This window comes from Phacochoerus africanus, chromosome 12 (assembly GCF_016906955.1).
Source record: "Phacochoerus africanus isolate WHEZ1 chromosome 12, ROS_Pafr_v1, whole genome shotgun sequence".
NCBI classification, from domain to species: Eukaryota; Metazoa; Chordata; class Mammalia; order Artiodactyla; family Suidae; genus Phacochoerus; species Phacochoerus africanus.
This window is the reverse complement of record NC_062555.1, coordinates 44,902,614-44,929,537: the sequence shown is the minus strand read 5'-3', so window position 1 is coordinate 44,929,537 and position 26,924 is coordinate 44,902,614. Positions and strand designations below refer to the sequence as shown.

The window sequence follows — 26,924 nt, the reverse complement described above, 5'->3', positions numbered from 1 at the left end:
AGAACCACAGCAACGCAGGATCCGAGCCACGTCTGCAACCCACACCACAGCTCACGGCAACGCCGGATCGTTAACCCACTGAGCAAGGGCAGGGACCGAACCCGCAACCTCATGGTTCCTAGTCGGATTCGTTAACTGCTGCGCCACGACGGGAACTCCGGAGTTTGCCATTTTGAATCAAGATCATGGTAGCCTCATTGAAAAAGCTGCTTATTTTTATTTTTTGCCCTTTTAGGGCCACACCCGAGGCATGTGGAGGTTCCCAGGCTAGGAGTCGCATCTGAGATGTAGCTGCCGGCCTATACCACAGCCACAGCCACTCGGGATCAGGGCCATGTCTGCCACCTACACCACAGCTCACAGCAACGCCAGATCCTTAACCCACTGAGCGAGGGTCAGGGATCGAACCTATGTCTTCATGGATACTGGTCGGGTTCGTTAACCACGGAGCCATGACAGGAACTCAGAAAAAGTTGCATTTTTGAGAAGACTGTTAAGTAAGAAATTATCCATGCTCCCTTCTACTTAGCTGAGGATGGTTTTATTTTGCTGCATTCTTGTCATTCCCCTGAGTTAGAAGTGAGACAAGGGCTTAAATTAGTCTAAGTTTGTAAATAGCTGCTTTGGAAAATGATGCTCTTTCAACAAACTCCTGTTTCCCTTTTTTTTTTTTTCTCTTTCTCTTTTTCCTCCTTTTTTTCCTCCTCCTCCTTCTGCTTCTGACATCAGCATAATAATTGAGGCGATTGCCTTTTCTTCCATTAAGAAAGCAACAGAGGAAGGAAAATCAGAATCTCTCTCAGGGCTTGTTATGAACTGCTAAGTTGCTACATTTTTTTTTCTGTAGTTTTGATTCCAGGGGAACTTTAAAATGAGTTTTATAAACAGATGTGTCACCCTCCAACACAGAAATCCAGCCAACCACTAATGTGATCATTATAAGATGGTAAGTCAGGTATAATAGCATGATTGTTTTTATGTTATGCCCAGAATAACAAATACTGTAGCGTTCCAGTGTGGTAAGTAGACTTTGTGTAGCATGCGTCTCTTCCAGGGGATTCTTGGAGATTTCTGGCCAATACTGGAACATGCCTGGGGGAAAAATGTGGAAGAAATCTCTTGTTAAGCAGTGCAGGTAAACTGAAGGAAAACGCACAGTAAAAGCTACATCTGTGTCAGTAGCTTTCCACATGATATGCCATTTTTATGTTGGTGCCAACATGTTCAAAGATCAGTAGCAGAAGTGAATAGTACTTGATCAGAGCAACAGATTTCTTTCCTATATATAATGAATATTAGACATAATATATTTTTAGACATAATATATTTTTATTATAAATAAAAATCAATTTTATCCTTAATACATTATGACTGTTACATGAATATATAGTGTGGTAAAACTAATTGGGCTAATCTTGACTTAACCTCTCTTTCTCTCTGAGAAGTTTCCTTCTAACAACGGAACACTCTCATCTTTAGCATAGTGACCTTTTATGTGTAGTGTACCACATCTATACTTAGATTAGTAAATTCAATTTGATGCTCATCAGCCTTAAGAAAAACTGCAACTAAATTCTATGCTGGAGGAGTTCCCTGGTGGCCTGTCAGTTAAGGATCCAGCATTATCACTGCTGTGGCTTGGGGTACTGGTGTGGTGTTCCATCCCTGGCCCAGGGACGTCCACATTTTTTTGGTGTAATCCAAAAAAATTCCATGCTGTACATTTTCAAATAGAAATTACCTTATTCTAATTCCTTTTCAGGACTATATGAGTGTCATTAAAAAAATATATACCACTTATCATTGGTTTCAAACATTATTTTCACAGTAGTAATACATTATTATTCTAGTAAGTAATTATTCATTAACTCAGGATTTGTGCTAACACACATAAATGAGTAGATGGTTCATACTTCAAAGTACAAAGACAAAAACAAAACAAAACAAAGTGCAATGTTGTAGAGCATGGCCACTTTTTTTTTTTTTTTGCTTTTTAGGGCTGCACTTGTGGCATATGGAGGTTCCCAGGCTAGTGGTCTAATTGGAGCTACAGCTGCCAGGCTACACCACAGCCACAGCAATGCAGGATCAGAGCCGCGTCTGCAACCTACACCACAGCTCAGGGCAACGCTGGATCCTTGACCCACTGAGCAAGGCCAAGGATCAAACCTGCATCCTCATGGATGCTAGTCGGGTTCGTTAACCCCTGAGCCATGACAGGAACTCCTTTGGTTTTTTTTTTTTTTTCTTTTAAGTGTAAGATCATAAGCATTGTTTTGGTGTTCTTTCAGTTTCAAAGTCCTACTGCAGGCACTGGTTTTACTGCCTTAATGCTTTCTTCACTCATTTATTTAGCTTTTAAAAGTTTTAATTTTACTTGTCTGTTAAAGTAGATCTGTTGGGGGTCATGTTTACAGAGTGAAAAACCTTTATGGATTAACATAATAGATACACTAGCGTTCTAATACAAACTTATTTCTTGTTTTCTACATATAAACATTTATTATAAATCAAACTTTTACCTATATTCATGGAAGAAAAAGAAAATCTGAAAAGAGGATAAAAACAACTCAACCTCTCATAACTACATGCATAATGAATCAGTCATTTCAACAGATTTTGGTGGATTTGTGTCAAAAGTTGTCACATGTCTTAATACTCCTATGTAAATAAAGGCTGAAAATTTACCAGTTTTTGAAAAATCTTTTTAAAAAGTATAAATTGATTTTTTTGATTCCATATTTTTCATTTCACAATGATCACCAAGATAAGTCCAGTTACTGTCACCATACCAAGTTATTATATTATTGACTATATTCCCTATGCTGTGTATTACTTCCCCATGACTTATTTTTATTACTGCATTTCAGTACCTCTTAATCTCCCTCAACTATGTCACTTATCCACCCAGACCCCTTCCCTCTGGCAACCACCACTTTGTCCTCTGTACCTTTGGGTGTGTTTCTGTTTTGTTGTGTTTGTTCATTTGTTTTGATTTTTAGATTCCACATGTACGTGAAATCCTACTATATATGTTTTTCACCATATGACTTATTTCTCTTTAGCATACAACCCTCCAGGTCAGTCTGTGTTGTAGCAGATGTCAAGGTTTCATTCTTTCTTATGGCTGAGTAAGACTCCACTGTATGTATTACATACCACCTCTCCTTTATCTGTTCATCTGTCAATGGACTCAGGTTTCTCCCCTATCTTGGCTATTGGAAATAAAACTGTAGGGAACATAAGGGTACATACGTCTTTATGAGTAGTATTTTTGTTTTCTTTGGAAAAATATCCAGAAGGAAAAGTCATCCTAGTTCTGTTTTTAATTTTTTTCCTTTTTATGGCCGCACCTGCAGCATATGGACGTTCCCAGGCAGGGGGTAGAATTGGAGCTGCAGCCTTGGCCTGTGCCACAACCATGGCAACACTGGACCTGAGCAGCATCTGCGACTTACACTGCAGCTTGTCCCAACACCAGATCCTTAACGCACTAAATCAGATCCACATACTCACGGAGACTGCATTGGGTACTTACCTGCTGAGCCACAGCAGGAACTCCTATCTTTAATTTTTTAAGGAATCTCCATACTGTTTTCCATAGTAGCTGTACCAATTTACATTCCCACCAACAGTGTATGAGGGTTCCCTTTTCTCCATATCCTCACTAACACTTGTTATTGGTTGTCTTTTGGATGATAGCCATCCTAACAGGCAGGATGTGGTATCTCTGGTTTTGATTTGCATTTCCCTGGTGATTAGTGCCATTGAGCATCTTTTCATGTGTTGTTGGCCATCTGTATGTCATCTGTGGAAAAATGTCTATTCAGGTCCTCTGTCCATGTTTAAGGAGGTTGCTTTTTAGATGTTAATGGTATGAGTTCTTTGTATATTTTACCAGATATTTCATTTGCAAATATCTTCTCCCATTCAGTAGGCTGCCTTTTCACTTTGTTGATAGTTTCCTTTTTTTTTTTTGCAAAAGCTTTTCAGTTTGATGTAGTTCCCTTTATTTTTGCTTTTGTGTCCCTTGTTTATAGAGATAGATTTAAAAAAATACTGCAAAGACCAGTGGCAAAGAGCGTAGTGCCTATGTTTTCTTCCAGAAGTTTTATACTTTCAAGTCCTACATTTAAGTATTTATTCCATTTTGAATTTATTGTTGGGCATGGTGTGAGAGAATCGTCCAGTTTGATTTTTTTGCATGTAGCTATGCAGTTTTTCCAGCACCATTTATTGAAGAGACTATCTCTTCCCCTTGTATATTCTTGGACTCCTTTGTTGTAGACTAGTTGACCATACGTGCATGGGTTATGTCTGGGTTCTCTGTTCTGTTCCATTGATGTATGTGTCTGTTTTGTGTCAGGATCATCCTGTTTAAATTACTACAGGTTTGTAGAATAGTTTGAAATCAGGGAGTATGATGCCTCCAGCTTTGTTCTTCTTAAGATTGTTTTGGATATTGAGACTCTTCTGTGTTTCCATATAGGTTTTAGTATTATTCATTCTAGTTTTGTGAAAAATGCTATTGGTATTTTGATAGCAATTATTCTGAACTTGTGGATTGTCTTGGGTAGAATGATCATTTAACAATAGTAATTTTTCCAATCCATGAACATATTTTATCTGTCCCTCTGTTTGTGTCACCTTCAATTCTTTATCAATGTCTTATACATTTCTAAGAACAGGCCTTTTACCTCCTTAGGTAGGTTTATTCCTAGGATTTTCTAAGTATGGTATCATGTCTTCTGCCAAAAGTGACAGTTTTACTTCTTCCTTTCCAATTTGGATTCCTTTTATTTCTTTTTCTTGTCTGATTGCTATGGCTAGGGCTTCCAATACTATGTTGAATAAAAGTAGCATATAAAATTTTTGTCTTGTAATTGATTTTTAGTCTTGTGGTTGGAAAAGATACTTGACACAATTTTCAGTCTTCTTGCATTTATTGAGATTTGTTTTGTTGCCTAGCATCTGATCTATATTGGAGAATATACATGTGCACTTGAAAGGAATATTTTGCTGCTTTTGGGTGGAATGTTCTCTATATATCTATCAAATCCATCTGGCCTTATCTGTCATTTAAAGCCACTGTTTTTACTGATTTTCTCTGAATAATCTGTCCATTAATATTAAGTGGGATGTTAAAGTCCCTTACTATTATTCTGTTACTGTCATTTTTCCTAATATCTGTTAATATTTGCTTTATTTGTTTAGGTGCTCCTATGTCATTGCATATATATATATATATATATATATAACTGTTATATACTCTTACTGGATTGATCCTCTTATCATTATATAATATCCTTCCTTGTTTCTTGTTACAGTGCTTGTTTTAAAGTCTGTTTTGAGTCACATAAGTATTGCTCCCCCAACTTTCTGTTTCCATTTGCATAGACTACCTCTTTCTACTCCCTCACTGTCAGTATGAGTCATTAGATCTGGAGTGAGTCTCTGGTGCACGCGCACACACACACACACACAATTTTTTTTTTTTGCTTTTTTAGGCTGCACCCGTGGCAAATGGAGGTTCCCAGGCTTGGGGTCAAATCAGAGATGTAACTGCCAGCCACAGCCACAGCAACATGGGATCCAAGCCACATCTGCAGCCTACACCACAGCTGATGGCAACACCAGGTCCCTAACCCACTGCAAGGCCAGGGATCAAACCTGCAATCTCATGGTTACTAGTTGGATTCGTTTCTGCTTTGCCACAGTGGGAATCCCTGGTCTTGTTTTTATCCATTGCACCACTGTATGTCTTTTGATTGGAGCATTTAGTCCATTTAAAGTAATTATTGATAATTTTGAAATTGTTACCATTTTATGAACTGTTTTCTGGTTGTTTTTATAATTACTTTTTGTTTCTTTCTTCTTTTGTTCTCTTCCCTTTTGATTTGATGGCTATCTTTAGGGTTATGTTTGGATTTCTTTCTCTTTTTTGTGTGTATTTATTATAGACTTTTGAATTGTGGTTACCATGGGATTCTTATATATCCATCTATATATATGAAGGAATATTTTAAGTTGCTGATTTTAAGTTTGAACATATTATAACAACTCTGCATTTTTATTCCCCTTTCTCCCACATTTAATATTTTTGACATCATATTTTACATCTTTTGCATATCCCCTAACTACTTATTATGGATGAAGATAATTTTACTACTTTGTCATTTAATCTTCCTGCCAGCTTTATAAGTGGTTGATCTACTACCTTTACTGTTTGTTTGCCTTAACCAATGAGATTTTTTTCCTTTTTTTTCTGCTTAGAGAAATCCCTTTAACATTTCTTGTAAAGTTGGTATAGTAGTGTTGAACTCTTTTAGCCTTTGCTTCTCTGTAAAACTCTTTATTGTTCCTTCAGATATGAATGATAGCCTATTCTTGGTTATAGGTTTTTTTTTTTTCATTTCATCACTTTGAATATAGCATGCCACTTCCTTCTGCCTGCAGATTTTCTGCTGAAAAGTCAGTACATAGTCTTACGGGATTTCCCTTGTATACAACTAGTTTCTTGCTGCTTTTAAGATTTTCTCTTTATTTTTTTTTATTTTTTTATTTTTTTGCTATTTCTTTATCTTTAATTATCATGTCTTGATGTGGGCCTCTTTGGGTTCGTCTTGTTTGGGACTCTATGTGCTTCCTGAACCTGGATGTCTGTTTCTTTCTCTGATAAAGGAAGTTTTCCACTATTATTTCTTCAAATATGTTCTCTGTCACTTTCTTTCTTCTCCTTCTGGGATTCCTGTAATGGGAATGTTAACTACATTTGATGTTGTTCCAGAGGTCTTTTAGACCACCATCATTTAAAAAAAATTTTGTTGTTGTTTTTGTTTAGTTGGTATGATTTCCACTGTCCTGTCTTCCAGTTCACTTATCTGTTCCTCTGTTTCATCTCATCTACTGTTGATCCTTCTAGTGTGTTTTTCATTATAGTCTTTAGCTCTATTTGGTTTTCCCTTATATTTTTTAACTTGTAAAAATCTCCCTGCATTCATCCATTCTTTCCCTGAGTTTGTTGAGTATCTCAACTTGAGTAAAGTGTCTTTATGGTCATTACCTTGAATTCTTCACTGGGCAGATTGCTTATCTCCACTTAGCTCCTCCTTTGGAGTTTTGTCCTCTTTTGTTTGGAATGTATTCTTCTGTCTCCTCATTTTGCCAAATCTCTGTGTTTATTTCTGTGTATTAGTAGGTCAGTTACATTTCCCAATCTTGGAGAAGTAGCCTTTGTAGGAGATGTCCTACACACTCCTCTCTGGTCACCAGAGCTACATGCTCCAGGGCTGCCCACTTTGTGGGCCTTTCTTTTGTGATGGGGCTGACTACCATGGGTACATTGGTAGTTGGGGCTAGTCCCCAGTCCAGTTGGCTGGCAGGCCCTACCTTGTGGTGACTGTCACCATACTCTTGTGCAGGGCCAGGTCCCAGTGTGGCTGCTTGCAGGCCCCAGAGTGTACTGGGGCTGGTGCCAGCCCACCGCTGGACAGGTAAGTGCCTGGTGCTAACAGGAAGGACTCCCAAATAGCACTTGCCAGCACTCATATCTTTGTGGATGGCTCCTACTTGCATCTCTTTCCCTAGGAGGAGTGCCAATTGCTTCCTGCCTCTCCAGCAGGCTCTCTAAGATCCGCAGGTGGGTCTGACCTAGGCTCCTTTCAAATTATTGCCTCTGTACTGAGATTTGGAGCATGTGAGACTTTGGGTTTGCCCTTTAAGAGTGGAGTCTGTCTTTCCCACTGTCCTCTAACTCTCCTGAAAGTCAGCCTTACTGGCTTTCAAAGCCAGAAGTTCTGGGGCTCATCTTCTCATTTTAGAACCCCAAGGGTAGGGAGCCCAATGTGGGACCTGGCCCCCAGCTTCTTGGGGAGAACCTCTGCAGTTGTAATTTTCCTCCTGTTTGTGGGTCACCAACCGGGGGTGTGGATCTTGGCTATTTATCTTGTCTCTACCCTGCCTCCGGGCTTCTTGTGGTTCCTTCTTTATATCTTTAGTTGTGGAAGGTCTTTTCTGCTGGTCTTTTGGTCATTCTCATCCATAGTTGCTCTGAAAATAGTTATAATTTTGGAGCCATGGAGGGGGTGAGCTCAGGGTCTTCCTACGCCACCATCTTGGCCCCACCCTCCAAAAGTCTTTAAGATAAAACTAAAGGCATTTTTGCATTTAGCTAATGTGAATATTTTCCTAAATGTAAAACTTTAAATAGAAACTTTACTAGCATCATTTTATTAACTCCCCCAAATGGGCTGTATTTCTGTGGCTGAATATGAATGAGGCTTTTATTCATTTATTTGCCTACTTTCAGGAAGGAGTCACAAACAAAATGCACAAAAGTAATTTAAAAATAATATGCCTTTCTAACTATCTTATCCATGTGATATATTTTTTATAAGAATTTCAGGTAATGAGGATTGTCTTGCATGGCTTTATTCATTCTTTCTGGAAATTTGCATGCAAAGTGATTTTCTAAACTGTTACAAAATTAGAAAAGAATACTTATTTACATTTCTGCTTTGAATAGAAACATGGGGGTTTTGGGGGGTTTTTTTGTTTTTTGTTTTTTTTTTGTTTTTTTTTGTTTTTTGTTTTTTTTTTTTGTCTTTTTAGGGCTGTACCCGCACCACATGGAGGTTTCCAGGCTAGAGGTCCACTTGGAGCTGTAGCCACTGGCCTATGCCACAGCCACAGCAGCACGTGATCCAAGCTGCATTTGCAGCCTACACCTCAGCTCATGGCAACGCCAGATCCTTAACGCACTGAGGGAGGCCAGGGATCAAACCTGCAGCCTCATGGATGCTAGTCAGATTTGTTAACCACTGAGCCACAACGGGAACTCCAAAACATTCTTTTATTTTTAAAGCTAGTAAGCCCATCCACTTTAGTTCACCCCTGGAATTCCAAACTAATAAACTCCCAAATAATTATTTAATGTGCTTTTTTGGCTTCTCCTTTGATAACCTCATTCTGTTCAATTTTCTATAGTTTAGTCCTGGATCAAGAATCCTAATAGAGGAGTTCCTGTTGTGGCTCAGCGGTAGTGAACCTGACTAGTATCCATGAGGATGCAGGTTCGATCCCTAGTCTCGCTCAGTGGGTTAAGGATCCAGCAGTCACTTGAGCTGAGGTGTAGGTCCCAGACTCAGCTCAGGTCCTGCGTAGCTGTGGCTGTGTCATAGGCCTGCAGCTGCAGCTCTGATTCGACCCCTGGCCTGGGAACTTTCATATGCTTCAGGTACAGCCCTAAAAAGACAAAAAAAAAAAAAGAGTCCTAATAGACATGCCCATGTGTGTCTCACAGTCCTGATATGCTTGTCTTCTTCATTACGTTTAGATTTCTCAGAAGTTTGGCATAGAACAAATTTTAATATCACTGGATTTGACCTCTGCCCTCATTTGTACTGGAGTCTTGTATTCCACAAGCATAGCTTTTCATCACTCTTAGAAGTGTGGGGCAGCTTGGAATGGGGTGAAAGACTGTGAAGTCATGGTTATGGCCACAGACAGCTGAGCTACTGGCTCCTGGAGCTTGTGTGTTGTCGCCATTCATTCAGTAAGATGATGGAGTGAATGGAGAAAACGCAGACTCTTGGGGAGACGCACAGGCTTCTGAATACCGTAAGCCCCCCTCCAGGTGTGCGATCTCAGGAAAACTCCTCACGCCTTCATTGTCTCAATTTGCTTATCTATAAAGATGAGATAATAGCTTTTGCTGCAGGGATGTTTAGAGGATCCATCATGGTGTATGTGAACCATGGAATCCAAGCCTGCCGCCTGCAAAGACACCGTGTTGTCATCATCTGTTCTTGCGCAAAGCCCAGTGCCTGTGCTTTAAATATGTGCTACGTAGGTTACTTCTCTGCTTCTAGTTAGGGTGAACAAGCACAGCTGAACCCAAGCTCTAGAGTAACGTATTTGTATACATATACGCGCGTGTGTTTCACCCAATTTGATAAAAATGTATACATGGAAGAGGAAATGGATGCATCCCGTTACAGAGGCGTGAGTGGACCTCACTCAGTGTGCATCTCTGAACCGACTGTGATGCAGATAGGTTTGTGTTCTAAATGCAAACTAGCCGGCTCCAAATGTGACCTCTGCTCATCCACAGAGGAGAGAGACAGGACAGGGCTGTGGATCTCAGTGGTCATCTTACGGTCACGATCCAAGGAGGAACATCTCTAGAATGTCACCAGGGTGGACGGCAGAACGGATCCAGGAGCCTGGCGGGCAATTTAGTAATAAGCACGATTCAAATGATGTGTCCATTTTAACTGTTTTGTGACGCTATCCCACCCTTGAAGATAATGACTTCAAATCACCTAACCTGGGGAAGTTTTTCAAATACAGTCATTTGCCACCGCACATTCTTGGCACAGTCTGCAGGTCCACAGCGAAGCAAGCTCTCCAGTGAGCGTTAGATTATATAAGGACTAAAACGGAAAATGGTCCAAACTTAAGGGTATCACGTTAGAAACAGCATACTTTTTCCCCCACTAATTCAAACAGACCTCTTTTTTTTTTTTCCCCCCTCTGCACTTAAAATAAATCATGGTGGTTTTTTGGCATGGGTAGAAGAAGAAAGAAAAAAAGTGCTAGACTTTCACGCAGCAAATTAGCTCACTCTGGGACGCACTCCAGGGCTGAGACCTCCTGAAGGAGGGGTGAGTGCACACCCCTTTTTACTCCCTGGTGCCTTTTTGGGGAGGGGGCCCACACTTAAGTTTTCCTTTTTTTTTTTTTTGTCGTTTTAGGGCCACACCTGTGGCATATGGAGGTTCTCAGGCTAGGGGTCTAATCGGAGCTGTAGCCACTGGCCTACACCAGAGCCACAGCAATGCTGGATCCGAGCCATGTCTGCGACCCACACCACAGCTCACAGCAATGCAGAATCCTTACCCCACTGAGAGAGGTCAGGGATCAAACCTCTATTCTCATGGATGCTAGTCAGATTCGTTTCCACTGAGTCACAGTGGGAACTCTTAAGTTTTCCTATTTTGTTTGTTTTTTTAAAAATGTTATTTTTTTTCTTTTTTGGTCCCCAAAAACTCCATGATATATGGAGTTCCTGAGCCGGGGGTCCTATGTGAGCCCCAGTTGTGACCTGCACTGGCTCCTTTAACACACTGTGCCAGGCAGGGGATCAAACCTGCACCCTGGCACTGCAGAGATGCCATCGATCCCGCTGCACCATGACAGGAACTCCTGCTTTTTTTTTTTTTTTTTTGAGTGTATATAACCAGGTTTGCATCATTTGCAAACCATTGTAAAACCCTTTTGTTTTTCGTGCTTGTTTTCTATTTGTTTTAAAGAGTAAGTCTCGGAGTTCCTGTCGTGGCGCAGTGGTTAACGAATCCGACTGGGAACCATGAGGTTGCGGGTTCGGTCCCTGCCCTTGCTCAGTGGGTTAACGATCCGGCGTTGCCGTGAGCTGTGGTGTAGGTTGCAGACGCGGCTCGGATCCCGCGTTGCTGTGGCTCTGGCGTAGGCCGGTGACTACAGCTCCGATTCGACCCCTAGCCTGGGAACCTCCATATGCTGTAGGATCGGCCCAAGAAATGGCAAAAAGACAAAAAAAAAAAAGAGTAAGTCTCAGCATTTGCTCTAAATGTTGTTTGTACCTTCAGAGTAGATAAAACACCTAAGCCTTTCTGTGGAGCCTGGCATTTTGGAGACAGCCAGGGAATACCTATCACTTTCTTCTCCTCCTCACAGTCTCCAATGTTATTGTGATGTGACTGTTTGCAAGGAGACCCCAGCCCTGACCTATCGCATTGCAGTCCTTGTCTTCATTTATGTAGGTGGATTTCCTTCTCTGAACATCAGTGTTGCAGAGCTGAATTCATCGCCTTCCGCTCTGCTTCTCTTTATCTCAAGATCCAGGAGCCAAGTTCACATGTGAGCTCCACCCACTTCTGTTGCGACTTCGAGCACATTACCCAGCCATCGGATCCAGGCGTTCTAGGGGCACTTGCTTTTTACTGTAACTCTCACGTCTTTGGTTGCTTGGGCAAGTAGTTTTTCCTCCATGACAGCATAGTTACTGAGCAGAGCTTAAATATGTGATGCGTGTCTACTGCTTGCCAGCCAGGGCAACAGTTGCTGAACAAATAGATGACATCCCTGTTTTCAAGTCTGTGAGAAGATCAGGATGAGTAAACAGACGATTCTGAGAGAGTGCCATCAGTCCTCTGAAGTGCAAGTAGAGGGAGCACGTGAACTTGGTCCCCAGCCCAAATTTAAAGTGTCAGGGAAGAATCCCTGAGGTGTATCTGAGATGAATCCTGAAAAACAGGGGAGGAAGGGACAGGAATGCATTTGCAAAAGCAGAGCGGCCTGCTGCAGAGAGGTACCACCTCACACCCGCCAGAATGGCCATCATGAACAAGTCTACAAATAACAAATGCTGGAGAGGGTGTGGAGAAAAAGGAACCCTCCTATGCTGTTGGTGGGAATGTAAATTGGTATGACCACTATGGAATACGGTATGGAGGTTCCTCTGAAAACTAAACATAGAATTACCATATGATCCAGCAGTCCCACTCCTGGGCATCTAGCCAGACAAAACTTTTATTCAAAAAGATACATGCACCCCTATGTGCATCGCAGCACTATTCACAGTAGCCAAGACATGGAAACAACCTAAATGTCCATCAGCAGATGAATGGATGAAAAAGTTGTGATTGATACACACACACACACACACACACACACACACACACACACACGCACGCAGTGAGCCATAAAAGGTGAAATAATGCCATTTGCAGCAACATGCATGGAACTAGAGCCTCTCATCCCAAGTGAAGTAAGTCAGAAAGAGAAAGACAAATCCCATATGATATCGCTTATATGTGGAATCTAAAATATGGCACAGATGATCCTGTCTACAAAACAGAAACAGATCACAGCCAAGGAGAGAAGACTTGTGGTTGCTGAGGTGGAGGGGGAAGGGAGTGGATGGACCAGGAGTTGGGGGAGTTGATGGATGCAAACTTACATTCGGAATGGATGGGCAATGGGTCCTACTGTACAGCACAGGGAACTGTGTATGACTGGGTCACTTTGCTGTACTACAGAAATTGAAGAAACACTGTAAGTCAACTATTAAAAAAAAAAAAAGCAAAGTGGCCTATGGTGAGGACCCAGCAGCACAAAGAACCGGCCCCATTTCAGGAAGTGGGACCTCGTGTGGCCAGGGTATGCGGTGCATGGCAGGGGTGGCAAGAATGAAGACAGTCAGTGAAACGTAGCTTAGGACATGCAATCTCTGCAGACCTGCCGGAGGGTTTGAATTTGACTCTGTGCCCAGGAGGAAGAATGAGATGGAAGGATGAGGGGTGTGCAGCTGCTAGAAAGGGAGGCGGTGAAGGGAGGTGGCTTGGAGTATGTTTAGTCATTCTTGTTATGTTAAGGTAGGATACAATGTTTATTTTTTATTAAATATCATTGATTTACAATGTCATGCCAATTTCTGATGTACAGCAAAGTGACCCGGTCATACCTATACATACATTCTCTTTCTCATATTATCTTCCATCGTGTTCTATCCCAAGAGACAGTTGTAGTTCCCTGTGCTGTACCGTAGGACCTCATTGCTTCTCCATTCTAAATGAAATCGTTTGCATCTACCAACCCCAAACTCCCAGTCCATTCCACTCCCTCCCCCTTGGCAAGGACAATGTTCATTTCAAGTGCAGATGGAAAGGAGCTAGAAATGGAAAGCAAGAGAGGTGAAGATGCAGAAGAGCTGTCTCTGACAGAGGGTGTCAGAGTGTAAGGCTGAACGGGGTGGGATATAGCCCGGTCCAGAGGCGCATGCTTGTAGAAAGGACTGAAGCGTTGCATGCGTTGGCATCTGTTCTCCGAAGTTGGTGAGGTCTCTGGAGCCCCAGATGGTGATGGGAGCACTGCCAGCTATGGTCACTCAGCGATGGTACTGAGGGTTCCTTTATGGGGAAGGTAGCCAGCACCGCTGTCACGGTGCCTCGGTTTGGTGGCAGAGACAGGCTGGTAAGCCATGCATTATCCAGCACGTTAATTACCATTTTTAAGTATTAGGAGGGAGATGAACAGCATACTCTGATAAAAATGAGGAACAGGGTCAGGAGAGATGCCCTGGGAAGGGTCGTTTGAGCTGAGCACTGACGTTCACATCCGAATTACGTGCGGCTGGAGGCAGGAGAACCAGCCTGGGGTCAGGTACTTGTCTGCTGAGCCAGGTGAAGAGCTCAGCCTTTCTCAGGTAGATGCAAACTCGAGTTCCCATTGTGGCTCAGTGGTAAGGAACCCAACTAGTATCCATGAGGATGTGGGTTCGATCTCTCGTCTTGCTCAGTGGGTTAAGGATCTGGTGTTGCTGTGAGCTGTGGTGTAGATGGGCAGCGGCAGCCCCAATTCGAGCCCTAGCCTGGGAACTTTCATATGCTGCAGATGCAGCCCTAAGAAAGACCAAGAAGAACAAAAAGATGCAAAATATTACATTTAGAATGGATAAGCCATGAGGTCCTGCTCAGTGACTAGCACAGCAAACTATATCCAGTCTCTTGGGATAGGCCATGACGGAAGAGAATGTGAGAAAAAGAAGGTATATATGTGTAGTCACTTTGCTATATAGCAGAAATTGATACAACACTGTAAATCAGCTATAATAAAAAAAGAAAAAAACCAAGAGGCACTGGAAACCACATCCCCAAGAGTGTCAGGCAGGGGAGGGCAGGGTCAGAAGAGTTCCTTGAAAAGCCCACTGCCCACTGTTGGGCAGCAATGGAGGAGAGATGGGGAGCCCTGCGGGGGCGGGTTCAGAAGGGGAGGTGGCAGGTGGTGGGGTCTTGAACTCCAGAGCTGCAGCGGTGCAGCATTGCTGGGCGGCCTGTGGCCAGCGTTTGCTCAGAGGGTGTGCAAGAGAGAGGTAACAGGGAGGCTCCTGGGGGGAGGGGGGAGGGGTCGGAGATCCAGGAAATACAGTTAATGAGGCAAAGGCCGCGGTGGCTGGAGGGCCCCCGGGGGTGGGGGTGGGGGGTGGACTCCTCGTGGGGCGCCCTCCACTGGGCTGCTCCTGGCGGGAGCAGATTTCCCTCCGCCCAGGAGTGGACGTGGGGAGGAGCCAAAAAGTGATCTTAGATTGAAAGTTTCCGGGACAGGTGTGATGAAAGGCCAGCCAGTGCATGAGAGATTGGAGGGTTTTAGCAAAGCAGTGGGGCATCTTAGGGCCCACGGAGGTGAGGAAAAAGGGGAGGGACACACTGGAGATCCTCTGGAGAATGGAGGTGGGAGGGATAACTTCGAGGGATCTGCAAGAATTGAAGCCACAGCGGGAAGCCTGAATTTGACATTTCAGTGGTGAAAGTGCTCCTGCTAGGGCAGGTCAGGGTCTGCCCAGCAGCTGGTTGAAGTGAAGCAGAGGGAGGTCTATCTTTAGCGCTTAGCAGTCAGGGAGGTGGGCTTACAGAGGGACCAGGCTGGGGTCAGGCAGGGGACGGCAGGGTCAGAAGAGCTCCTTGAAAAGCCCACGCAGGTGTCCGAGAGATGCGGAGCCTTGGGGAGGTGGGTTCAGGAGGGAGGCCCCCAAGATGATGGCAGGATTAGGGTGCACAGGTGACAAGAGCCAGGACTGGGGTCTGAGAGCAGTGGTCCCAGGTGGGGCCAGACTGCCCACTGGTCAGTCCATGGACTTTTGTGAGGGTGCTTTTTTTTTTTTTAATGGCCACGCTTGGGGCATATGTAAGTTTCTAGGCCGGGGGTTGAATCTGAGCTGCGGCTTCAAACTACACCACAGCTGCAGCAACAGCTAGATCCTTAACCTACTGCTCTGGGTTGGGGATTACCTCCACAGCCATTTGAGCTCCGCAGTAGAATTAACCCACTGAGCCACAGTGGGAACTCAGGCTCACTTTTTTTTTTTTTTTTTTTGAATGTCAAACGGCTGAGGACGCCAGGGATGTGGACCTGACATTTCTATGGAACAAAACTCAGTCCCGCATCCCTCATGACTTGCATACATTGTGCTAGACACTCAGGCTGGATAGATGGATTCAACTGTCCCATCTTGCAGGGAATGGTTTTCACGCTACACTTGCACACACATTGCAGGTCATTTGTAAAATTCGATTTTCAGAGTTGCTGTCGTGGCTCAGTGGTAATGAACTCGACTAGTATCCATGAGAATGCAGGTTTGATCTCTGGCCCTGCTCAGTGGCTGAAGGATCTGGTGTTGCCATGAGCTGCAGCGTAGGTTGCAGATGTGGCTTGGATCTGGTGTGGCTGGGGCTGGGGCTGTGGCAGAGGCCAGCAGCTGCAGCTCAGAGTCCACCACTAGCCTGGGAACTTGCATATGCCACGTGCAGCCGTAAAAAAGCAAAAATACATGTGAAGCTGGATACACGTGTTGCGTCTGTCTGACGCACGCTTGTTTATATGCTGTTGGTTCAGGAATGAATGAATGTTCTCCTGTTTTTCAGGTCCTGTGGGAGTAGGTTTGAATGAACTGAAACGGAAGCTGCTGATCAGTGACACACAGCACTATGGCGTGACGGTGCCCCGTAAGTTCTGACGTTTCCGCCACTGCATGGATGCTGGTCCTGCTCTCACACAGCAGGTGTGGGCCATCTGCTGTCAGCAGTCACCACCTAGACCTCACAGTAACCCTATCAAGTACAGAGCAACGTTACCCACATTTTACAGGGGAGGAAACTAAGGCACAGGAGTTAAGGGATTTGCCCCAGATCACACAGCTCCCCGGCGAGGTGTTGGTTGATTCCAGCTTCCCTACACTCCATTTTTATGGTGAATTTTAATACGTGTTTGTTATCAAATTATGGCTTCAGTTTTCTTCTAAATAGAAGTTTATTCTATTTCTTAAATTTCCAGGGTTTCCAAGAAGTTTTAAGATGAGAAGGACCATACTGCAGAGAGCTGAAGGAGGCTTCTCATAATATAAACATTTCTTAATTCCTTTTTTATAGTGTAGTAATTGGCATATAGTAAAATGGACCTTTCATAGCCATATAATCCCAATGTGGTAGGCTGCATTTCAGTTTACAGAATTAGGTCTCTTTTTATAAAAGTGGTTTTCACAGGCATTCTTACAAATGAAATGCAAGACTGGAAGCATTTTGATATCCAGAATAAATGCCATTCAGCTACTTAATATGTTGATGTTAGCCATCTGAAAGGCTAATTTGGAATGCTGGGTTTTTAAGTGGTTTTCATAATGTTTTTGTAAAAAAATCATTTGTATATTGCCCTTAGCAATGTTCTCCAGTTTTGGACGAGTTCAACCTTATTTTAAAATTAATAGTTTTCTGTTACATCGTTACTCCTTGTTACTACATTTTTCCAAATTATTGTTTGTAATCATTTTCAGCCATAAGTTGTAGGGCTTCTGGTTTCTACCAACAGAGAGGAAAGTAAAGGAAAATATAGAAATGTGGACTTTTTTTTTTCTTTTTGGGAAAACTTTATTTGCTTCTCTTACAAAAGCTGAATTGTCATATACAGGTAATTAGACAAATTTCCAAAACAATTGTTAAGCTTACAGGTGAGTAATTACAGAAGAAACCCAGAAGATGGGAAACAGAATACAAAGGGAAAAAACAAATTTACGAATTTCCTACTGTATCTTTATTGCCCTTCTTTTGTCTTTATTTTGTCCTCCCAACAGTGGTATGAGATGGGCAATAGCTCCATTTCAAAGAAGAGGAAACAGACATAAAGGATACTTTGATTTACTTAGAGGTTTCCCTAGGTGATAGTTGCACTTGGATTTGAAACCAGATTGTATGCTACCAAGTTCATGTTCTTCCTCCATATAACACTGCACAGCCCTTTCCAACTGCAGATTCCCTTTATGGTAGCCCAATTAGTAGGAAAAACTGATTTCTTTGGAAGCGGATAAACACAGGCTGTCTATTAAATTGTAACCCTCCAGGATAGTTTTCATATTACTGAGGGATTTAGGCCTGTTTATCCAGTTGTTAAAATAATATTTGCATGTAAAGTTGTTCTGGAAATTAACAACATCCGGAGATGCTCAGGGGCTGAGACTCGCCAAAGAAATCCCTGAAGAGGTTTCCTTTTTAAACAGGTGTTAATGTCCAGGGATCCCCAGACAGCAGAGTTTTCCAAACCTGCCTGATAATAAGAATCTCTTGAGGTTTTTTGTTTGTTTGTTTGTTTTGGGTTTTTTTTTTTTTTGGCTTTTTAGAGCCGTACCTAGCGGCACATGGAGGTTCCCAGGCTAGGGGTCGAATCAGAGCTACGGCTGCTCAGCCTACACCACAGCCACAGCAACGCAGGATCCAAGCTGAGTCTGTGACCTCCACCACAGCTCACGGCAACGCTGGATCCTGAGTGAGGCCAGGGACCAAACCCGCAACCTCATGGTTCCTAGTCAGGTTCGTTTCTGCTGTGCCACTATGTAAACTCCTGGAAGTTCTTATGAAAAGATGCCAAGGTCTTTCCAAAGAGGTTCTCCTTCTGGAGACCTGACAGAATTCCTGAAAATCTGTATTCACAGCAAGGATCCCAGGTGATGCCTTGTATCAGACATGTGTGGGAAATACAGCCAGAGCCTCAACTGAGGGTGATTTAATGAATTAAAGAGGAAGATATTTTAAGAGCAGTTTTGGAATTTTAGATTGCTTTGCTTTGTAAAATGCTTTTAGGTAAAGTCATGTTCGTTTGGAGAAAAACTTTTGCTTTGATTATATCACCAGTATTCTATCTTTGCTTTCCTTTCCTTTCTTCTGCCTTCCCCCTCCCCTCCCTTCTGTTAGCCCCTCCCTATGTGATCTTTTAAAATGATCCATTTAGGAGTTCGCATTTTAGCTCAGTGCGTTAAGAACTCAACATAGTGTCCCTGAGGATGCAGGTTTGATCCCTGGCCTTGCTCAGTGGGTTAAGGATCCGGTGTTGCTGTGAGCTGTGGTGTAGGTCACAGACTTGGCTTGGATCCTGAGTTGCTGTGGCTGTGGTGTAGGCTAGTGGCTCTAGCTCCAATTCGACCCCTAGCCTGGGAACCTCCACGTGCAGCCCTAGAAAAAAAAAAGACAACAACAAAAAAGAACTCAACATAGTGTCCCTGAGGATGCTGGTTCAGTCCCTGGCCTTGCTTAATGGATTAAGGATCTGGCATTGCTGCAAGCTGCGGCGTAGGTCAGGGATGGGGCTCAGACCTGGTGTTGCCAAGGCTGTGGCATAGGCTGCAACTGCAGCTCTGATTCGACCTCTGGCCTGGGACCCTCCATGTGCCGCAGGTGTGCCTGTAAAAACAAAATAAAAGGATCCATATAGCAATGTTAAACATGCCAAGTTGCTTTGAAAGAAAGTGGTGAGAGCCCGTTTTCTGCCTAAAAAATGATCTTCTATAGGAAACTTCATCCTTGATAAGCAAAATCAGGGTTATGTTAAGGCCATAGTTTATTATCAGCAAATCTATGTGACCATTAATATAATCAGTCTTTCAAAAGGCTCTTTCAGTAAATTAGTTAACCAGGTGAATTACAGTAGATATCAAATATTCGATGGATTCCAGAGCCACGATGGTCTGGATTTGGGGCCCTCACTCAGTCCGCCACACAGAAATCACTTTCTGTGGTTTCTCCTGAAGGCACATATCACACTTAGCTATTTTCTCAGGTTGCAAGGACTCATGCTCTTGAACACTTCTTTGTAGCTAGGCCTTCTTTGAGATTTTTTTTTTTTTTTTTTTGGTCTTTTTAGGGCTGCACCCACAGCATATGGAGGTTCCCAGGCTAGGGGTTGAATCGGAGCTGCAGCTGCTGGCCTACACCACAGCCATGGCAACACAGGATGTTTTCCAAAGTAGTTATACCCTTTTATAACCGACTAGCAGTGTATAGAAGATCTAGTTGCTCCACATCCTGGACAACACTTGGTATAGTCAGTCTTTTGAATTTTTGTCAGTGTAACATGTGTAGTGGTGTCTCACCATCCTGTAATTTGTGTTTAACCCATGACTAATGATGTTTAGCATCATTGTGTGGACTTAGTCGTTTGTATATCTTCTTTGGTGAAGTGTCTATTTAGATCTTTTGCCTACTACGGGTTGTTCCTGAATTTTGAGGGTTCTTTATGTATTCTGGAAGTGTCCTTTATGTGATAACTGTGTTAGAAATATTTTCTTCCAGTCTGTATGGCTTGCCTTTTCAGTTCTTAATGGCATTTCAAAAAGCAAAAGTTTTAAATTTTGACAAAGTGTAATGTATCATTTTTTTTTTCTTTTCTGTTTTGTGCTTTTTGTGTTCTATCTAAAAATTCTTTACTATCTCAAGATCACAAAGACATCCTCCTGTTTTTTCTTGGTGTTTTACAGCGTTAGGATTTACATTTGGGGCTTGATCCATCTCAGGTTATTTTGTTGTGTTGTTATTTAGCAGGTCTTCCATGTTCCAGATGTCAAGAGACAGCAATTCAGTTTTTACTATTAAGTAAGATGTTGACTCATTGATGCCGTTTGTTTGAGTACATTCCCTGTGATTCCTAGTTTGCTGAGATTTAAAAAAAAAAAAAAATCACAAGTCAGTGTTGAATTTTTTCTACTGCTTTTTCTCCATATATTGAAATGATCCTGGTGTTATCTGTCATTCTGTTAATATGGTAGATTCCATTGATTGTCCAGTGTTAGGTCTGCCTTTCTCATGATCTGGTAACTTTAAAAATATATATGTTGTTGAATTTGACTTGCTGATATTATCATTAAGGAGTTTTGTGCCTGTACTTATGATGGATATTTGTCTGTAATCTTATTTAGTAATGTATTAGAGTTTGCTATTATGGTTGTACTAATGAATTAATTAGTACCAATGAATTAATGAATTTAAATGAATTAGCTATAATTCCTCCTTCTCCTTGCAGAAAATGTTTATGTAAGATTAGTTTTATTTCATCTTTGAATGACTGATAGGCTTCATCAGCCATCAAGGCCTGGAGCTTCTTTGGCAGAAGGTTTTAAAAAATAAATTTGATTTAATAGATGCAGGACTATTTAGATTATTTTGTCTCCTCTTGTTTCAGCTTTGCTTCATTGTATTTTTAAAGAAATATGTCCATTTCATCTAAATTGTCAAATATGTTGGCATTTAATAGTGCATAATATTCTCTTATCCTTTTTAATATCCATAGCATCTGCAGTAATAACCACTTTTTCATTCTTGGTGATTTTCTTTTTTTTTTTCTTCATCAGTGTAACTAGATTTTTAAATTTTGTTTGTTTTTCTTTACTGTCTGTCTTTTTCTGTTCTTTACTGTTTTATATGTGAAAAGGATATGTATTCTGCAGTTATTGGATGTTATGTTATACATTATTAAGTAGACCCAGGAAGTGGTAGTGTTGTACAGATCTCCTGTGTCTTGCTGATATTTTGTCTAGTTCTATCAGTTATTGAGAGGCATTCAGATCTATTTAATTGATCTCTGCCTTTTAATTGGAACATATAGACCATTAACATTTATTGAATTAGTGAACCGACTGAACTTTAGGACAGTTTTATTATTTCTTTTCTGTTTATCCCGTTTTTTGTTTTCTTTTTCTTGTCTACTGTTTTTGAGGGGGGAGATTATTTGAATGTTATTTAGCATTCCATTTTAATTTACCTATTAGCCCTCTGCTTATATCTCTTTGCATTACTTTTTTACTGGTTGCTATAGAGATTACAATATGCATATGTTTGACCAGTCACAGTGTACTTAATGTTAACTTGGTGCCATTTCACATAAAGTGTAGAAATCTTGTAATCATTTAAGTCCCTTTAGTTCTTTTTGTGTAGTTGTCCAATGTATTACATTGTCATACATTGAAAACTCCACATTTATCTTACATATTTTAAAGAACTTAAGGAGAAAAAAGCATTTACTCAACTATTTATTCTTTCTCTTCTTTCTTCATCCTGAAGATATATTTCCTTCTTCATATTTCCTTTCAGCCTAAAAAATTTGTTTAAATATTTCTTTTAGAGCAGATCTGGTGATGAATTCTACTAGTTTCTCTTCATCTGAGAAGGTCTTTATATCGCCTTTAATCCTGAAGGATATTTTAGTTGAAGGTATTTTCCTTGAGTACTTAAAGGATATTATTTCATTGATTTCTTGTTTTTATAATATATGGTAAGAATTCTGTAGTCATGGAAATCATTATTCCCTTGTATTTTTTTTCTAAATGCTTTCAAGATTTTTTTTCTATGTCTTTGGTTTTTAGTCATTTGGTTATGATGTGTCCAGGCATTATTTTCTTTGAGTTTATCCTATTTGGGATTTGTTGAGCCTCTGAAATGTGTATGTCTTTAACAAAATTTTAGCATTTTGGGGTCATTATTTCTTCAAAATTTTTTTTGTTTGTTTTTTAAGACTTAGTCTTTTTTCAGTATCTTCTGGCATTCCCATTAACACATCTGTTAGACAGTTCGGTATTTTCATGCAGGTCCCTAGGGCTCCATTTATATTTTTTTCAATCTTTTTTCTCTTTGTTGCCCAGATTTTATAAGTACTATTGATCTATCTACAAGTTCTCTGGCTTTTTTCCCTGTCATCTCCATTCTGCTACTGAGCCCATCTAGTGGTTTGTTTTTGTAAAATATTGTATGTTTCAGATCTAAATTTTCCATTTTGTTCTTCATATTTCTATTTCTCTACTAATAGCTTCTATTTCTCTACTAATTCATATTTTCATCCATTTCAGGTGTTTTCCTTTACCTTATGAAGCACAGTTATACGCCTTTGTCTCATAGTTCTAACTTTTGGTCCTTCAGGGTTGCCATCTATTATCTTTCCCTTTGAGAAATACATTACCTTATTTTCTCAGTTCTTTTATGTTGAATAATTTTAAATTGCCACTCTGAGTATTATAAATGCAATGCTGTATCAACTCCAGGTCCTATTACACTATTCTAGAGAATACTGATGTTCTTATTTTAGCAAGTAATCAACTAGTTTATGTTTAGACTGGAAGTTTTCTCTTATTTTTCTGTAAGTTATGGTTTAAATCTCACATCAGTTCTCTAAACTTTTGCTGTGTTTGTTTGGGCCTGCTACTTGTGTGTGTAGTGCAAATCTCAGCTCAGTTCTCTAAGCCTTTTCTGCATTGGTTTAGGGGTGTTGCTTGTGGGTTAGGCTGAGACTTTGTGTATCTAATCTTAGTTCATGTCTTAAAACTCTGCTATGTTGGTTTGACTCTGAACTACATGTGTTTAGCTTAGGGATTATTCTTAGACTAGAATTGGTTTGTGCACAGAATTAGAATATTTACTTCTCCAGCTCTCTCCCTTCCTGGATTCCTTCCATACTCTTCAACTTAGAGGGGCTTATTTCCCGCCCCCCACCCCCCGCCCTGTTCTTTTTACCAGAAAGTCAGGGCTTGTCTTGAAATTCAATCACATATTCTACCATGTTGCTTTGTGAATGACCCCACCCATAAGGCAAAGCTAAGAGGAAATAAAACTCTTCCCTGGGGAGGTTACTCCCCTCACAGTCTACCTACTTTATTTATTTTTCAAAGTCCTCAAAACAAAAGTAGTTATTTTGGGTCCAGAGTTTTTTGTTGTAATCAGCAGGAAGGATGGCCTATAGTCAGTTTTTCACTTGCCATGTCAGCACTGTAATTCCTTAGATTTCTTGTTTTTTGGTGTTTGGTTTTTTTGTTAGTGGTAATGGTGGGATTTTGTTTTGTTTTGGGTTTGGGGTTTAAAGTTAATCCTTTATTCTGTGGTCCGTTATAAATAATTCAATAGCAAATAATTGCTCAAGAGACAAAATTACTCAAAGTTTAGAAGTTCACTTGTATTTCAAGAAGACATTTATAATTTTGAAAAGGAGGAATAAATAGCACATAGAGGTCTGACTCTGATTAGTAAAACAAAATATTGATGGCATACACTGTGCCATGTGTGGAGTATAGTAAAATAATTTTAGAGTTTACTTTACAACCTAGTGGGCAGTAGGCTTGCTTCAGTGAATAAGAATCAATAAATAATGATAATATTTGCAAAAGAGAGGAGTTTTTCCTCAAGGGGTGAAATGCCATTTTCATTTAATTAACATAGTATATAGCCTCTTCAAAATAATTAATAGCATAAACATAATGCAATTTAATTTTGAATCTATCTTCAAATCAATATAACTTTAATATGGATGGAAAAACTGAATTAATGACATTCCTATATTTTATTATCTAATTTGCTTTTTTAAGTTTTAAAATCTCGTTTAAGAAAACTCCTTTAAGCAAATACATGATAGTTTCTTTTTTAGTCATTTCCTTAGGGTGGCTGATGCAGACTTTTCTAAACTCTTTTTAATTAAATCACAGATACCACCAGACCAAGAAGAAGCCAGGAGAGTGATGGCGTTGAATATATTTTCATTTCCAAGCATTTATTTGAGACAGATGTACAAAATAACAAGTATGTGGAAGCTTCTTAGAATATTTGTGGGACTCTCGTTTTTAAGCAATATGCCTATGTATCCAGCTACAGATGAATTTTCACCTTTACAATTGGATTTGAAACTGATAAAAAGATAATTCTGTTTGTAGTTATTACAGTCTTTGCCCATAATTTTTAATAACCTAGAGCCACTGTTTCTGCTAAGTTGAATGCCTAGGGATTATTTTGAAGAATGAGGGAAGGTTGCTGGTATACTAGTGTGACACCTTTCTAGCCTACTAGTTGGATCGTAACATAGAATTTGGATAGAACTTTATTTTAAAAACCTACCACTGATCCCCAAATCCCATCTTTTCCACACTCCTCCCCTATTGGCTCTTCAAAAATTGAAATAATGTTCATCATTATGCTTGTACCATATCCTTTAGCTAGCCCTAAAGTCTCCTTTCCCCAGGTTTTCCATTTGCTTAAGCATGAATATTACAGGGTATCAGGGAGCAATGTGTGTTTTAATGCAGGATTGTGGGATTTTATTGAAACATCAAAATGCCTTTTTTTTTGCATTTGGTGCAGCGATTGTGTTTTTATAGCACGTAATCTGCTGCTCTGGTTCCATTAGCCACCAACCAACTCCTCGAGTTCTAAAGCTGAGCTTGGTTATTCTTTCATGTGCAGTGAAATTTCAGTAGTTTCTATTGTTCAGCTTATTCACTGTTTTATTGCACGGCATTCTGAAAAAGAGGTGATGGAAGACATTAGAGTACTGCTGGACTAAAGTACTTTTTTCTGCTTAAGTGTAATACAAGCAAGTGTTACTGATTTGAAAATGTAAAATAGAAGGTTTTTTTTTTTTTGAAATTGACATTCTGGAGTACTTGGACCGATTTATTTTGTTTAAAGCAGTTAAAAATTAGATGTTCAAAAAACATACTTCATGTGTATGCATTATGCCTTGCCATACATATATATATATATATATGTATATAAAATTTACAAATGATTCTGATTTTCTACAGGTTTATTGAATATGGCGAATATAAAAACAATTATTATGGCACAAGTATAGACTCGGTTCGGTCTGTCCTAGCTAAGAACAAAGTTTGCTTGCTGGATGTTCAGCCTCACGTAAGTGAACAATGAACTATTCAACACCCTTCTGGGCCCACATTTGAGCCGTTCAGTATGGAATAAATCTGAAATCTACTCACTTTAGACTTTCCTAAGGCAACAAAAGCATTTAGATGTAATTTAGGAAGTCTGCTGAAAAGAAAAAAAAAAAAAGACTATTATTATTAGAAAGAGGGGTCAGGGAAGCCTTGAGATTTTTATTTGTAGGTCTTGTTTAGATTCGATGTTTGCCAAGTATAGTGACTCTTAGATATTTCTTCCATGTATTTTGTATTTAAAACATATGTGTATAATGTATTCTTAGGTATGCATTATTCTCAGTGTTCCTTGGTGCATCTGCACTGAATGGAAGTTCCTGGGCGAAGTGGTCCAATCGGAGCTGCAGCTGCCAGCCCACGCCACAACCCCAGCACCTGCAACCTACTCCACAGCCTGCAGCAACACTTGATCTTACCCAGAGTGAGGCCAGGGATCAAACCCGCACCCTCACAGATCCTAGTTGGGTTCTTAACCTGCTGAGCCACCATGGGAACTCCTCGGTGTTTAACAGTGGACATTTGGGCTCTTGGTTCTGTTTCACTGATTTTGGTTCTGTAACTGTCCTAGAAGAGCAACCCCTGGCAAGAGCCCAGGCATCTCCCAGGAACTGTCCCGTGTGACATCTTAGCGCAGCTGTTGGGTAGAGCTGGCAGCCCCCTGGGAACTCACAGACACTGGACGTAGTGCCAGTGGATGAAACGATCCATTCCCTGGTCCCCCAGTAGAAACGCAGCCCGCAGCATCTTCCTGGTTACCCACAGGGCGTGTTGAGGTCCTTCGTGAAAAGCAGGAAGCTTGCCCTTGAAGGGGCCTCTAAAGGGTAGAATGAAAGGAAAGGGGAGACCTCAGCTGAGATTAGGAAGAGGCTGAAATGGGACAGTTGGGAGACTTCCATTGAAAGAAAGTTACTTAACTCATAGCATCTTTTGGGTATTAGATATAAAACCAAGTTTCATCTTATTTTTAGCTGCTTCTGTTCAGTATTAATTATGGCATATGTCAAAGCATTTCTAAAGGCAAGCTGCATTCTCCATCTTTTCAAAGGGGTTTATTACATTTAATTGTCAACAACTGATATGAATTGAATTGAATGATAATATATTGAAAGACCTACTAATCTTCATTAGGAAATAATGTTAAGGAATTTTCTCCCTACAAGGAAAATTCAGTTTTATTATAAAAGTTCACTCCTGAAGTTCCCATCATGGCGCAGTGGTTAATGAATCCGACTAGGAACCATGAGGTTGCGGGTTCAATCCCTGCCCTTCCTTGCTCAGTGGGTTAAGGATCCAGTATTGCCGTGACCTGCAGTGTGGGTTGCAGCCACAGCTCGGATCCCGAGTTGCTGTGGCTCTGGTGTAG

The 26,924-nt window shown here is 40.9% G+C and overlaps 1 protein-coding gene and 1 long non-coding RNA gene across 5 annotated transcripts in view; one reads left to right on the top strand and one right to left on the bottom strand.

Annotated features, from left to right (window-relative positions):
* The window catches only part of MPP7 (MAGUK p55 scaffold protein 7), a 270,754-nt gene that overhangs the window by 238,429 nt on the left and 5,401 nt on the right, over positions 1–26,924 (top strand). For both annotated transcript variants that reach the window (XM_047755185.1, XM_047755186.1), the window contains exons 13-15: positions 16,461–16,541; positions 24,320–24,413; positions 25,412–25,520. In XM_047755185.1, coding sequence (XP_047611141.1) covers positions 16,461–16,541; positions 24,320–24,413; positions 25,412–25,520 — 284 coding nt within the window. The remainder of the gene's footprint in view (positions 1–16,460; positions 16,542–24,319; positions 24,414–25,411; positions 25,521–26,924) is intronic.
* The window catches only part of LOC125112777 (uncharacterized), a 78,151-nt gene continuing 76,320 nt past the window's right edge, over positions 25,094–26,924 (bottom strand). The window contains exons 4-6 of one of the 3 annotated variants that reach the window (XR_007131248.1): positions 26,232–26,375; positions 25,604–25,655; positions 25,094–25,126 (exon numbers count right to left, since the gene is read on the bottom strand). This is a non-coding gene — a long non-coding RNA (uncharacterized LOC125112777). The remainder of the gene's footprint in view (positions 25,127–25,603; positions 25,656–26,231; positions 26,376–26,924) is intronic. The other 2 variants (XR_007131249.1, XR_007131250.1) reach the window with 2 other exon arrangements.